At 41.5% G+C, this 15,780-nt stretch overlaps 1 protein-coding gene across 1 annotated transcript in view; it reads right to left on the bottom strand.

Moving 5' to 3' along the window:
- The window catches only part of MCOLN1 (mucolipin TRP cation channel 1), a 56,079-nt gene that overhangs the window by 18,166 nt on the left and 22,133 nt on the right, over nt 1-15,780 (bottom strand). The window contains exons 3-5 of the mRNA XM_077470022.1: nt 9,921-10,088; nt 7,760-7,910; nt 5,724-5,790 (exon numbers count right to left, since the gene is read on the bottom strand). Coding sequence (XP_077326148.1) covers nt 5,724-5,790; nt 7,760-7,910; nt 9,921-10,088 — 386 coding nt within the window. The remainder of the gene's footprint in view (nt 1-5,723; nt 5,791-7,759; nt 7,911-9,920; nt 10,089-15,780) is intronic.

Below are 15,780 nucleotides of genomic sequence, written 5' to 3'. Positions count from 1 at the left end.
GAAAAGGCACCAGTCACTTTAATTACCATTATGAACTGAGACAGGAACCAGTCACTTTTTGCACTTATTTATCAGACCTTTATTGGCGTTTTCTTTTGTTATATACATAACATTCACCACTGCACTTTTATGATGTTGGCAGATTTTTTCTTTCTTTGTAGGTCAAGTACATCACTTTGCATTTTTATTGTGGGACATCGCTTTATTTGCACTTGTTTATATTCAATTAGACCCCTTTCACACTGGGGCGCTTTGCAGATGCTACAGCGCTAAAAATAGTGCCTGCAAAGCGCCCTGAAACCACCGCTGCCGTCTCTCCAATGTAAAATCCCAGAGGGCTTTCACGCTTGAGCAGTGTGCTGGCAGGACACAAAAAAAAAAAAAAAAAAAAAAAAAAAAAAAAAAAGAAGAAGAAGTCCTGCTAGCAGCATCTTTGGAGCGGTGTATACTCCTGCCCATTCATAATCAATGGGGCAGCGTGGCTATATCGCTGGCATAGCGCTGCTTTGTAGTGGTTTTTAGCCCTTTCTCGGCTGCTAGCGAGGGTTAAAACTGCCCCGCTAGCAGCCAAATAGCGCCACTTTACCGCCGATGCAGTCCCTGCCCCAGGGTGAAAGGGGCCTTAACCATTTATCACACCACTTGATCCATCTATGGCTGTTCCCACCAACAATCTAATTGTTGAATAGGAATGTTTCTAAAATTCTCATTTGAACAGCAGCTACTGCACTGATCCAGGTATTTTAACCGGCCTCACTGTCAAAATTGCCACAGCACAGTAGTTAGGATTCCTCCATCCACCTCACATCTGAAAGGCAAACTGATATTTAAATAAATAAAAAAAAAAAAATAAATAAAAAAAAAAAAAAAAAAAAAAAAAAAGAGGGGAGGAGGATAGATGATGATAATCCTGGATGTTACTTTAAGGCTCGGTTCACACCATACGCGGCACGACTTGCCGCGCCGCGACCTGCCGCGACTTGCAAAACGACTTCTGTATAGAAGTCAATGCAAGTCGCCCGAGGTCGCCGCAAAAGTAGTACAGGAACCTTTTTTCTAAGTCGGAGTGACTCGAGTCGCTCCTATTAGAACGGTTCCGTAGTACAGAACGGGGGCGACTTGTCAGGCGGCAAAGTCGCCTGGACAAGTCGCCTCTGTGTGAACCGAGCCTAACAGCTGGTTGCTTCTTCCCATAAATACTACTAGTATTATTTATCCCCAACAAACAAGTTTTCATGCAATTCACCACCTTTTAACACCAGAAGTAAACTGTCATTTTTGCAAGCATTTCTTTCATGTAACGTGCACTGGTGTTATGAAAAGGTTATTTTATGCATACACATTTAGGATAGTTTTGTGACACACACGTTACTCATTTACAGCAACCAGAAAACATTCAGTTCCAATGTGAATGATTGTGTACAGAATGGATTCTGAACCTATTAGACATTAGCTTTCATCCTGCTTTCTACACCAGCTGAAACCTGCTGTTGTGTCTTCTGGCCAGCCTTGACCATGTACGGATGGCTAAATACAGCCCAGACACACAAAATAGCAATTAGGGAACATCATTCCACCAAGTTTCCCTCTGGTCACTGTCCAACTAGCCTGCAGAACTGTCTGGAGAACAAATGTTGGGTTAAGGTTATTAAATGCAGGAAATCCTGTTTTTTCATGACCAAGTAAAGCAAAAATAAAAATCTACGTGCTAAAATAGTAAAGCGGAGTTCCACCCATAAATAGAACTTCTGCTTTAAGTGACCCACACCCCCCCCCCCCCCCCCGACATGCCACATTTGGAATTTCTTTTTTTTTTTGGGGGGGGGGGGGGAATACCCTCTTTTTAGGAGGCATCCAGCTCCTACTTCTTCCCGGGGGGCTGCGCAAGGAAGTTCACCTCTTCCCCCCCCCCCTCCCTCCCATCTTCTGGGACACGTCACAGGTCCCAGAAGATTGCTCAGCCATTCACAACGTGCAGTGTGGCTTGCACATGCACATGCGCATTGCGTGCCCCGCTGTGAAGCCACAGCCAGGCGCCCACAGTAAGAATGCCAACATGTCCACAGTAAAAATGCCGGCGCCATGGAGAGGAGCGGGGCCAAATGCTTGCCAGACTGCAGACATTCTGCTGCATTTTCCCTAGCACTCTTATCTTAAAAAGAAAACGGTTGTATTTGGTAAGAAACTGCAATGCAAATCATGCCTTTTTATTGTTCTGGGATACCCCTATGAGATTTTTGCCAGGAATATTGATGTGCAAACCGTAGGAGGACATTTATATGCTGTAAAGGCCCCTGCTGGGTATTAAGCCATAAGTGTGATTGACCTCATGTAATACGTGGTCACTATGAGCTGGTAAGCAAGCATTTCTGCTTTTGGTGGTGTCGCTAAAGATTATGGCGGTAGATGATGATGACTTTTAATCAAGAACCTTGATATTTTATCACATGTGAATTTCATTTAATTATGGACACCTAATCATGGTTTACTCAGTAAAGATTATAGGATTTGAACTGTATATCTCACAGAAGAGTTGCTGCTTAAAAGAGACTTCTTGTATTACACTTTTTTTGTCCTATCAAAAAGAAAAAAATAACCCAAAGTCTGGCGAGTTATGCTTTTTTTATCACACTTTCTTTTTTTATTAATTTCATAATCTTTATTCATTTTCATCATTGTTTTACATAATAAAAGCAAGAGAAACATTCTCTATAACACGTATTACACTTATTTCACCCTAACAGATACAGTAGTTCTATGGGTCAGAATAAAGCCTTTAGGAAGCGTTCCTATCCATAGTGTGTCAATAATTATTCTGTCTGGCCCCCCTTTTCACTCACTACCCAGGTATTCTTCCTTCCCCTTTTTCCTTCCACTCTCTCTACTCATCCTCCTCCTCTCCCATGCCTCACACTGGGTGGCCCATTCTATCCAACCAGGGTTTCCACATCTTTTTAAATTCTTTAAAATTTCCTCTCCTTAAGTATATCACCCTCTCTTTCCATATTGTTTCCATAATTACTAGCTGCCAGTCCGCTACTGAAGGGGCATTTTTTGCTTGCCACCTTTGTGCTAACAATTTTCTTGCCTGGAACAAACACCTCAGTATTGCTTTATTTGTATATCGCGAACTTCCCATTACTTCTCCCAGGCCCAGCACACATATCCTGGGATCCCCCTTGATCGCCACTCTAAATGTTTCATTCAGAGTGGTAACAATCTCTGACCAGTAGCGGAACAATTTTGGGCATCGCCAGAACATGTGTGCCAGGTCTCCAGACTCTTGGCATCTAGGGCATTTATCATCTGCTCTGCATCCAAAGCTAAACAGTCTTTTTGGTGTATAATAGGCTCTATGAAGCAGCATTAAATGTGACATCTTCTGGGCAGGCGAAACTAAAATTGAATATCCATCCTCCAGTATTTTCATCCACTGTACATCTGTAAGGATTCCAAATTCCTCCTCCCATTTCCTTCTGCATTTAAACCTTTCTGGACTCCCTATACTTCCTTCGCATATAGCTGGATATACATCCGCTATAAATCCTTTTGTCCTTACTGAAGCATTTAATCTGCCAAAAATAGGGGAGTTATTCCACACTGGGCCTTGCCTATTGAATTGTTTCTCTAGAGCATGTCTAATTTGAAGGTATTTATAAAATGATTGTTTTGATATGTCAAACTCTGATCTTAAAGCACTAAATGTCTTTAATATTTTCCCTGTATATAACTGGGCCAGCTTATTTATCCCCTTTACTTCCCATTCTTTATATCCCCCTATTTCTTCCATTTCCTGCAGGTTCCGATTATCCCACAGAGGGGTATATTGAGTTAAGCCTCCCAGACCTTTAATCGCCTTAACTGCCTTCCACACTTTTACTACTAATTTTGTTGTAGGATTTTTTTTTGGGGAAATGAATTTGCCTCCAGAGCTTCTACCATATTCTTATGGGGTGTCTATTAACATTAGGGCCCTGTTATTTCCACCACCTATCTCCTCGCTCATTCCCAAGTGTTGTAGTTGAGCAGCTAAAAAGTAGCTTCTTGGGTGTGGAACTGCCATTCCTCCTTTTCTTGTTGGTGATTGCAAAGTTTGTAAAGCAATCCTTGATACTCCCCCTCTCCATATAAGCTCTCGAAATAATACCTCCATTTTCCTGAACCACGTTATATCTACCCATATCGGGGAGTTGTGTAACACATACAATAACTGGGGCATCCATACCATTTTAATCAAATTACATCTCCCTGCAGTCGATAATGGAAGTCTTTTCCAAATTTCGATTTTATTTATAAATTTAGCTATTAATGGAACCATATTGTCACTTATATATTTATTAGGATCTCTTTGTATATGTATCCCCAGATATTTCATGCGCTCCACTACTTCCAGCTGCACACCTATCACTGGGCTTTGAGCCCTACTTTTATCCAATAACATTAAAGCTGATTTTTCCCAGTTTATATCCAGGCCTGAAAACCTCCCGAAATCCGTAATAAGTTTCATCCCTTGTCTGAGGGACTGCTCTGTGTCCCCCAGAAAGAGGAGAATATCGTCCGCGTATAGCGCTATCCTCTCTTCCCTCATCCTCCTTTGAAAACCAACCATATTCATATTGGATCTAATTGCAATAGCTAGTGGTTCTATTGCCAGAGCAAAGATCAGGGGTGACAAAGGGCACCCCTGTCTTGTCCCCCTCTCTAATAAGATCCTATCTGAATATTCGTTATTAACCCTAATTCTGGCACTGGGGCCGTTATACAGGGTTTTTACCCATGCAATAAAATTAGGGCCAAACCCAAATTCCCCCAGTACCCGCCAGATGTAACTCCATTCTAAGCTATCGAAGGCCTTGATTACATCCAAAGCCATTATTGCCTTATTACCTTCGTTTTCAGTTGGTACCTGCATGTTAAGGTATAATCTTCTTATGTTCGTACTTGTAGATCTGCCTGGGATAAAACCTGTTTGGTCGGGATGTATCAACCTGGATATAATTTTATTCAATCTGATGGCTAATACTTTGGCTAATATTTTAGCGTCCGCACATAGAAGGGAAATGGGTCGGTAAGACTGAGTTTCCAATGGATCTTTCCCCTCCTTGTGCAAGACTATTATTGTTGCTTCAGTCATTGAGGTAGGCAATCTCCCCTCCTTTTTCGCCCAGTTAAATACTTTAAGGAGCTCTGGAAGCAATATTCTACCATAATATTTATAGGTTTCCACAGGAAGACCATCTGGTCCTGGGGATTTCTTATTAGCCATTTCTGACACTGCGCATTGAATTTCCTCAATTGTTAATGGGGCTTCCATTATCTCACTCTCCTCCTTAGTTAGGGACGGTATTTTAATACTCGCAAAGAACCTATCCATATCCTTGCCCTCTCCTGTCCCCTGTGAGGTATACAGTTTAGCGTAAAATCCCCTGAAGGTTTCTATAATCACTGATCTCTGTGCTGTGATTTCACCCTTCTCAGTCCTAATCACTGGGACGGTGGATGGCGAGGAGTTACTTCTTACAATCTGTGCCAACATCTTTCCAACTTTTTCCCCATCCCCATACTCCACTTGTTTTTGGAACAATCTTTTATTCTCTATTTTCCTGGTGATCACTACCTTATGTTCCCGTTGTTTCTCTATCCATATTTTTTGTTTCTCTGGGGTGGGGTTTTCTATATATGCTCTCTTTGCGATTACTAAATCCCTGGCGAGTTATGCTTACTTGTGAAACTTTATGGTAACATTTCTGTAGCTCTGACTGGAGTCACCGGGATCTGTGTATACACAATCTGGAAAGGGGGAGAAAAATAAATAAATAAATAAATAAATAAATAAATAAATAAATAGGCACCACTGTGTGTATCAGACCTATTAAGCAAATTCAGCTGTCACGCCTGTACACTCCCTATGGACTAGAGCCAGTCTTACAGGCTATCCGGCTGTTTATTTACCAATAACTTTGCCATTATTCAAGATAAAAAAAAAAGTTGCCCCCCCCCCTCCCTTTCATAGAACAAAGCCTTATTATTATATATTAAAACATAATACTCTATTAATGGATTAGAAAAATTAAATAAAAATAAGCAGGAAAATGATTCAGAAGGCAAGGGGATAAAAACATAATAATTAGGGCCGATTAGGGTGAAGGGTTAATTTATATCATTTTTATTACGGTATAAAAAAAAAAAAAAAAAATAAAAATAAAAAAAACACAGTTTGTGTTGACCTTTCAAAAATGCACTGCAGGAAACTGCATAGATATGAACAGGACCCATAGGGAACCATGTTAAATTGATTCTCTTGGACATGTCTGAACCTAGCCTAACATTTTGACACCAGAGAATTGCTAGAAAATATGGAGAAAAACCATCAGGGCATACTACAATTGCCCTGTGTATTTCAAGTCATTTTTCTAGGCATGTGTAGCATGTCCAGTATCCACAACTGGTTAAACTACACATACTGTATAATTACATTACACTCCTCAGGCTGCATCTTCCAAAATAATTATGGATACTGCCAGGGACCAGTATATCATTTCTTCAAGGGATACGCTGCATTTTCTACGTGCCCGCACGTTGGTGGCTCAAGCAGCTACAATTTTGGATTAGCATTAAATTCCATGAGCAACTGGGACAGTATTGGATGTAATCCTTCAGGGTTTTCCATAAAGTCCAATAAAAATATATTGCAACTATAGAAGTATTACATTTTTTTTTTTAAGCAAAATGAGGACAGCAGCAGGCAATTAACGAATACCTGGGTAAAAGGAATATCTATATCTATCTCTTTAAGGCTGGGTTCACACTTGTGCGATGCGGGAACCAGCATGATTCCCATGCAGATTCACGAATTGCATGTCACTCGCAGGCAGTTCATACTGCCCTCTGCAAACTGTTGCAGGTGTCAATGTAAATGTGCCATTTTGATCCAAATGCAATGTGAATTCAGCAATACAAAGTGTATGGCTGAATTTGAATCACACAGGACATCACACGCAATCTGTACAGTAATGCTTGCGAATCACATGCAAGGTCTGTGTTCACACCAGTGTGAACCCAAATTAGCCTCATAGGCTTACCCGTAGGTAAAAATGACCAAGTTTGCAATAAAACAGCTTTAAGATATGTAGGGGTAACAAAGGGAAAATAAAGAAAAAAATATTGTAGGAGAATTGTTCTGTGCGCTAATGCAGAAATGTTAGGGACACCAGTGCCAGTTTCTAGAGCTCCAGATCACACAATGCTGTATACAAGGCAAGCCAGTTAATACCTAGTACTAGTTGCCATGTGTAATATTAAAGTGGCTGTAAACCGATTACAACCACTTTAACCTACAGGTAAGCCTAGATTAACGCTTACCTGTAGGTGCAAGAAATATCTCCCAAACCTAAAAAGGTGCGGCGCATGCCCCATAGACATCGGGTGCAGGCGCACTGTGCGTGCAGTTTCTAACAACGATTATGCCGCTAGTAGCAGCACCAGCATGCATGCACAACGTCATCGAAGTCACAGCGCCATAGCAGCAATACCTAGAAGACACACCGAGTCAACATGTCAGTGATGGAGGAGGTGAATGAGGGTCGCTTTGATCTCAGGCAAGCAATTATGCTTTTGTCCTGCAGGGTTTTGTTTTTTCTTTTTTCTTTTTAAAAGAGAGGGTTTACTTCCTCTTTAAAGGCCCCTACGCTTGCTTCCCCATTGTCCTACCACCTGGCCAGGGAGATGCAAAAACAAAAATAAATAAAACCACCTTTACCTGTAACGACTTTTGGATCAATATTGAACGTATCATTAGCGGGATCAATGTGACCCTTGCGATAATACTGCTGACAGACAGAAAGTGCAGATTTATTGAAGGGTCGAACATAAGCATAGCGAGCCGTGGTTTGGTTAGGAAGGGAGAGGTACTGTTGGAGAAAAGTAAAAAAAAGGAAGAAGGAAAGCTCTATAAATATCTAGACACACAATGATTTACTTACAAATTGTACGATACATTTTTCAGAATATAAAACAAAAAAGGGAAAATCCAGACAGCAAGACTCGGTTCACACTGGGGCAACTTGTCAGGCGACTTAGCCGCCCGGCAACCCGCGCTCCATTCTGTACAATGGAACCAGTCTAATAGGAGCGACAAAAGTCGCTCAGACTTAGAAAAAGGTTCCTGTACTACTTTTGGGGGCGACTTCAGGCAACTTGCATTGACTTCTATTACAGAAGTCATTTTGCAAGCCACCGCTGAAGTCAGATGCAGGTCACCTGAGGCAGTCGTGCTGCCTCAGTGTGAACCGACCCTAACTAGACACCCCCAGGCAATTACAATACTGCATGCTGTCAGTCTCGAAAACACAAGGAAGAGATTCTGCAGTTTTGACATAAATATTATAAAATGGAATATTGTGAAAGATAAAAATTAAGATTTTTATATATATATATATATATATATATATATATATATATATATATATATATATATATATATATATATATATATATATATATATATATATATATATATATATATATATATATATATATATATATATACACACACACACATACATATACACACACACACCTCCCCCTCCGTGCCTCCGTCCCCCTCTCTTCTCCCCCTCCGTGCCGCAACGGATCGTCACCGATCCGTGCGCACATGCCGCGATCCGCGGTCTCGGCCTTAGGAGAGGCCGTGGCTTCGGCCTAGCTCCGAAGCGGCGGCCATCTTTCTACACCCAGGCGTTTACAATGTGATCGCTCCGATGGAGCGATCACTTGTAAACAAACGGGCGTCATGACATGACGCCGGTTTCTCTCTCCCCTCTCTGTACTGATCTGTGCAGTGGAGGGGAGAGGTCGGATGGATGCAGCCATCCCTCCATACTCTGCCCTGCCCGCCAATGCCCTGCCATACAATACTCTCAAGGTTATCCAAAGGATTAATTAGCTAATCAAAAAAAAAAAAAAACCCACTAGATTCATTAAAAAATAAATCAGATAGTCGTTGACTAATCGAAGAAATAATCGATAGATTAGTCGACAGCCAAATGAATCGTTGCAGCTCATATACATACATACACACACGCCTACAATAGGAGTTATTTCAGACCTTAAAATGCAGCAGACTCATGTCTAAGTTAAAAGACAACAGGAAAAATGAAGATTTGTCCTAAAACAAGGAGTAAAATAAATAAAGTGTTTTACTAAACCCAGTAAAATGAAAATGGTTAATCTGTCTCCCACACAATGCCTACAGTTTATAAATTTTCACATTAAAATATTGCCACTATATACCAGTTTGGCTAATCTGTATACCACGGTCAGTGATAAACTGTAGTTTCTCCAGTGCTGAGAGTTCAGATTGGAGGAGATTTCCACTACAGCCTGTATACACGCCCACATATGTGATGCCAATATCATGTGACCTGGCTAGCTCCGAGTCTGAGAACAAGTAAAAATTCTCTCCAGCATAAAACACCACAATTGAGCATGTGAAGGTCTGCTACCCTGCCTGCGGTAACTGGTTTACCCCAGATAGACAGTGCAGGAGGGGGGGGGGGGGGGGAGATCTGTTCTTACAGGATAAAAACAGACTTTTTACACAATGCAGAGAATTAACCCCTTAAAGTTCCAGTGAGTGTAACAAGCATGCTATGCTGCATATACAGACTGATTTTACTGTTGTGGGTTTAGTACAGGGGGTCCCAGAGTTATGAACAACTCCTACTTATCCGACTTTAGAACAAACAGGCAGTCCCTAACTCGTTCGTAACTCAGGGACCCCGTAACACTTTAACACAAGGAACACATAGTGCAAACTAAGTTACGCCTGGTGGTTTTCAGACTTGCATTTTTTCATTTGCAGCAGGCAACTATGGAATTGAATCCACCTTCTGTATGACAATGTAATCAGTCATACTAACCTGCTCCACAGCATAGTTCAGATACTCATACACATCATTCTGGGTATAGACAGCAAAGGTTTTATCTGAATCATCTGTATAGTCCTTTAAAAAAAGATGCTTGAAAGCCACGGTGTTCTCCTCCTTAAACTGCACCACCATCTGGTTACTGAGGCCAAACAGGATTAGCTGCAATACACAGAAGTAAAAATGTATGGTCACGTGATAAGATTTGAATAATTGTTAATAAAGTCTTTCCCATAATGATTTGAAATCTTGATTGGATGCCGTTTTGGAGTACCAAAGATCATTCCAGCTGGTGATCGATTTCTCATATAGGCACGTTTGCCTAGCGGAGTGCCTGGTGCACAACATCCACCGTTTATTGCCTGAGATGTGACCATCAAGGTATATTATTAAACCATCACCGTCCCCCACCAAAGACCTGTTGGACCCACCGCTATAAGGCATGTGTGTCCATCATCTGTGGCAAGGGTACCCAATCTTCCTGTTGTGATACATGCATACTTGTGAATGGTATTTGGAGAAATCCGCCTATCCCTGTCTATCATTAATTGAAGAGGCCCCACTCCTGTGTTCCCCTTTCAACAGGATTATATAGTACCAAAGAGGAGCTTTCATTCACTTTTTTCCTTCACGGACTGTTTGTTAATGTGCACAAAATGAAAAGATGCATCTATAGCGACACAATAAAAAGTTCATGTGAAACATCGATTCAAGTCGTTGTGTATTTTAGGGCTGAAACAACTAATCGATTTATCGGCCAGTAACATAATGGGGTAAAATAAAAAAATAAAATGAGCCCTTTATAGTACAAAAATAGCAAATAATCGCTACTGTAAATATTACTTCACAGTTCTACAGAAAATAAAAATTATGAACCCCTTACAGTAGGGATTATCTGCTTTTTGTTGTAGCATAAAGGGCTACTTTTTAGGTTTTGTTTTTACCCCCATTATGTTACTAACCATCTTAGACCTGGTTCACATTGTGTTTTGTGTTTTTTGGTTTCCTACGGGACACGTTCACATCTATGCTTTTTTCAGCCGCTGTGTATTTGGAAATGGTCAGGGACTTTTTTTTTTTTTTTTTTTTTTTAAACGCAAAACAATGCTTTTTTTGGTTCAATGTACTTCAATGGAGAAGCTGCAGAAAAGCATTTAATGGTTTTTGCAGCAAATTGTGTTTTTTTTAATCTGCCCAACAATATAATGCAAAAACTCAAATCACAGCAAAATCACAACGCACAGCAAAAAGCACTGCAGAAACAGATCAAAAGCAAACTGCATACCGAGCCTTATGCTGGCCACACGGATCAATTTTCAGACAAAAACATTTTTTTTGTACATTCGCTGAAAGAATGTTTTGAAATTTTCACTTGGTTTTTAAAATGAATGTAATTTCTGAACGAAAACCACATACACTGTCTGGAAATTCCTTTCATCAGGCTAGGTTCACATTGCTGCGATGCGGGAACGCCGCGAATCCGCGGCGTTTTCCCGCATCGCATACCTCCCGCCGGCAGTTCACACTGCCCTATGCGGACGGCTGGGGATGTCAATGTTATGTTAATGACATCCCCAGATCCGTCGGCATATCGCAGTGCGATCTGCCGACTCGCACAGGAATCGGATCGCATGGTGTGAACCCCCATGCGATCCGATTCCGTTGCGGACCCAAAAAAGGGTCCCGTGCGAGTTTGCTGCGGGACCGCTGCGAGTTCAGCCATACTATCTGTATGGCTGAACTCGCAGCGCTACGGAGATCGGATGTGATTTGCTGTGCGAATCACATCCGGTTCTCCCCCCGCAGCGGTGTGAACCCAGCCTCAAGCAGATTTCTATTTACAAAATTTTTCCCGTCACTGTGGTTGAAAAATATACATACCACACTTCTGTCTGTTGGTCTCAGAGTTGATTAGAGATTTTTCTCTCTAACCATATAGTTGGTCATTTATATTTACCACTGCATAGAGATATCTAAGAATAATTTTTTTTTTTTTTTTTTTTTTTTAAGGTTATTAACCGATTATAAAAAGTACCAGTTACTTACCGGTAACTGTCTTTCTGGGAAATCTTCCAGGACGGCACACCTGAGAGATGAGAGGCTCCTCCCTACAGGAAACACAATCAATCGACAGCTGTTTTAAGTCCCCACCCTTCCCCTTGATCCTCAGTTTGTAGAGAAGTAACTCCTGAACCAGGTTCACAAGGGAAATCATTCCTCATAGGTACTCACCTTCTAGTGTTCTAGAATTTTCCCTCCTCCAACGGGCGGGAAGTAGGCCTGCCGTCCTGGAAGATTTCCCAGAAAGACAGTTACCGGTAAGTAACTGGTACTTTTCTCAAGTCATCTTCCAGGACGGCACACCTGAGAGGATAAACAAGTACCTCAGGCCTACCTTAGGGTGGGGCCACTGCAAAACCCTCTTGGCGAACCTTGGCTCTGCAGTGAGCTTTACCTCCACTCCATACGCTCATATGCTTGATGAAGGCATGTTAGCTGGATCATGCGGCTGATCTGCAGGTCTGCTCCACAGATGTTCCTGCCTTTTCCGCTTCAGATGCAGTATCTAGGTGAAATGGGCTCTTAAAAATGGAATCAGAAAACATGTTAAACTTGTAGGTTAGCAATGTTGCCTATCTCACACATCTAACAACCATGGCCTATTATGCCTGTAGGTGCTACTTAGAACCACTAAAAAGATAAATAAGAGACCTGTGTAAGACAAGGACACTACATTAATCAATAAGAGGGCCTGTCTTAACACTATCCTGTTGAGGGAAATAAAACTGCTTCCTTTTTATCTTTAGGTCAGCAAAAGACTAAAGGGAAGCCTACTTAAGGGAAATAGATTAACAGAAGCTTGAACCCTGGGTTTAAGGCACGCCCAATCTATGTCCTTACTTACGCCTGAGAGCCTTCTTCAGGAGATTAAAGTCCCTAGCAGGAGTAGACTACCCATATTGCTATGTCTAGTTTTGCTAAAAGGGCAAAATGAAGGCCATGCACCGAGCCGAAACCTATTCGATCGGGTATACATCTTTATACTTCATCCTCAGGCCCTAATACTTCTCTGAACAGAACTCTCCAAGTTCTTACTAAACAGGGCGATTCATTATCCCCTTCCTCCAGTGTCCCATAACCCTACAGGGCTTCAACCCTAGGAAATGGTTCTGGCATCCCTGAATGCAAGTGGTCAAGGTTTTCTGACATGTGGCAGCTGCAGCCCGAACTCCTGGCCCCTCCATGGAAAAGAAGGCTGAAATACAAAAAGGTGATACATGCATTAATAATATCACAAATAAAATGATCATAGATTGTGGGCACGGCACAATAGATTTAGACAGAAAGGACACAAGCATAGACAACAATGTTGTGTGCCTGAGTGTGACTAGCTAAACCAATATATCAAATATGGGAAGAGACCCAAATCTGAACCTCAACGTAGACAAACAGTCCTCATAGTCTGGTTTTCTGATGTGCTGCCAAGACGTAAAAACATTAAGACTCAAGCAAACCCTAAATGCTGCGTATTTCTTTAGTGCAGCTAGCTAGGTCATAACTGATATATAAATACGGAAAGGACAGGAACCCCCTTTACTGTTGTGCTTTACCTATGTACAGCAAAACAAGGCTATAAATATAAAGACAGAAAGACCCAAACTTCTATGTTGTGTATTTCTGACAAACCACCACAGTTATAAGATTAATATGAACACCAACTCCCGTGTTGTGCATTTCTGCTATGCCACAGGGAAAAATATGGAACACAAGACAATCCTTTCTGTCATGCACTTCTGTAGTGTAGTTCAGATAGAACCAACACTGAGAAAGGACACGAGCAACCTGCAGCATTGTGTTTTTCTGAAACAGAAAGTACCAACAAGCTTCAATCTTGAGTATTTCTGCTGTGCAACAACATAAAAGCAGACACTGAGGAAAAAGACAGACAGCCTTTACAGCTGCAATCTTTCTGGTCTGCTGCAAAATAAAACAATAACGCCATGATGAGTATTCCTGCTGTGTAGCAAAACCTCAATCAGAAGGGACAGATAAGTTTAGGGTTCCCACACCCGTGCGACCCAACCTGCGACTTGGGACTGCAAGACGCATGAGAAGTCATATACTATGGCTTCCAATGGGTACCATTTGTGTCTGTGCGACACCAGCAGTCCCTGATTCCTGGATCCACAGACCTCAAGATTACACAGGTCGCAGGGAAAAAAACAAATAGCAATTTTCAGGTCGAACAAGTAAGGGGTCCCCAATGCTGTGACTCCCTGGAGGATTGCAGCCAACAAACCCCTGCTGTGTATCCCTAAGATGCAGAAAGGTAGATCCATGAGAAACACTGTTTAGCCTGATATACAAACGATAAGGCAGTAAATATAGGACATACAGGACACAAACATTCAATCTTTGTGTATGTCTGATGTGTAGTAATATACCAATACTGAGCAGAGAGGCCACCATCCTCAATGTGTCTCTCAGCTGAGCAGCAAAAACAAAAACAGAAAAAGACAAGCAACCTTCACTGCTGTGTCCTTTCTGATATGCAGCCAATAAGGCAGTATATGCAAGACATAAAAAGGACAGACAACCTTCAATCTTGTATATGTCTGATGTGCAACAATATAACAATTCTGAATAGAGATAGCACATCCATATTGAAGCGATTTGGCCTTGCGACTCAACATGTCAAATCGCATGGCTAAAATCAGCACACCACTTTGTGGTGCTACATGGATTACCAAAGGCAGTATATGTACTACACCTGGCAGGGGTTCAATTTGTATTTCTACTATGTAGCCCAACAAATTCGAACCATCAATTTTCACTGCTGCCTTTCTGATAAGGCAGTAATACAGGACACAAAACCTCACAGACCTTAATGCTGTATAAATCTCATGTGCAACAATAAAACACTATGAATAGAGATAGCACATCCATATTGAAATGATTTGTCATGCGACTCAACATGTCAAATCGCATGTTTAAACTCGGCAGCCATTGCTGTTAATAGCACTGTCTGAATCAGCACAGCGCCACGCAAATCAGGACCATCAGACTTCACTGCTGCCTTTCTGATAAGTAACCAACAAGGCAGTAAAACAGGACACAAAGCCCCACAGACAGACCTCAATCTTGTGCATGTCTGATGTGCAGCAATATAACCATTATGAGCAGAGATGTCACCAGACTCAATGATGTGCATTTCTGCTGTGCAACACAAAACCAGAAAGTACAGACCACCTTCACTGTTGTATTTTTCTGATCTGTAGCCAAACAAAGCAGTACCTTTAGTATATAAAGGACAGCAAACAAGCTTCAGTGCAGTGCATTTCTGATGTACAGCAATATAGCCCTTATAAGCAGAGATGTCACAAATCTCAATGTGTATTTCTGCTGTGCCATAAAATCATCCCAGCAAGCACAAACCTTCACTACTGAGGTCTACTGGTGTGCAGCCAATGAGGAGTCATGGTCTATCCCTTTATGAAATAACCAACAGGCAATTTATTTCATAGGCATAGCCTGGGCTGTAGATACTAAACCTTCACCACCAGAGAAGGAACAGATCCTAAAATGGTTGGACACCCTACTATTAGTAGTAGTTGTTGTCCTACCTTACCTCCATAGACTGAGCAAACGCTAGCCAGCACATATCCAGGTGGTGCTGATTAGCAACTAAAGTCTCAATGAGCCCAGCCCTAGAGACCAATTTAAGACCTCTCTAGAAGAGGTGGTTACCAGTTTAGCCTGGGAGGTAAATAGCCATTTGCAGGCTTCAAACAATTAATTATGTAGCTCTTGCATAGGTTTGCACAGAAAATCCTCAATTAAAAGGATGTAGGGA

The sequence above is a fragment of the Lithobates pipiens genome, unplaced genomic scaffold (genome assembly GCF_037356315.1).
Source record: "Lithobates pipiens isolate NorthernLeopardFrog02 unplaced genomic scaffold, aLitPip1_a1.2 Scaffold_8, whole genome shotgun sequence".
NCBI lineage: Eukaryota > Metazoa > Chordata > Amphibia > Anura > Ranidae > Lithobates > Lithobates pipiens.
The sequence above is the reverse complement of the archived record's forward strand: the minus strand, read 5'-3'. Positions and strand labels throughout refer to the sequence as shown.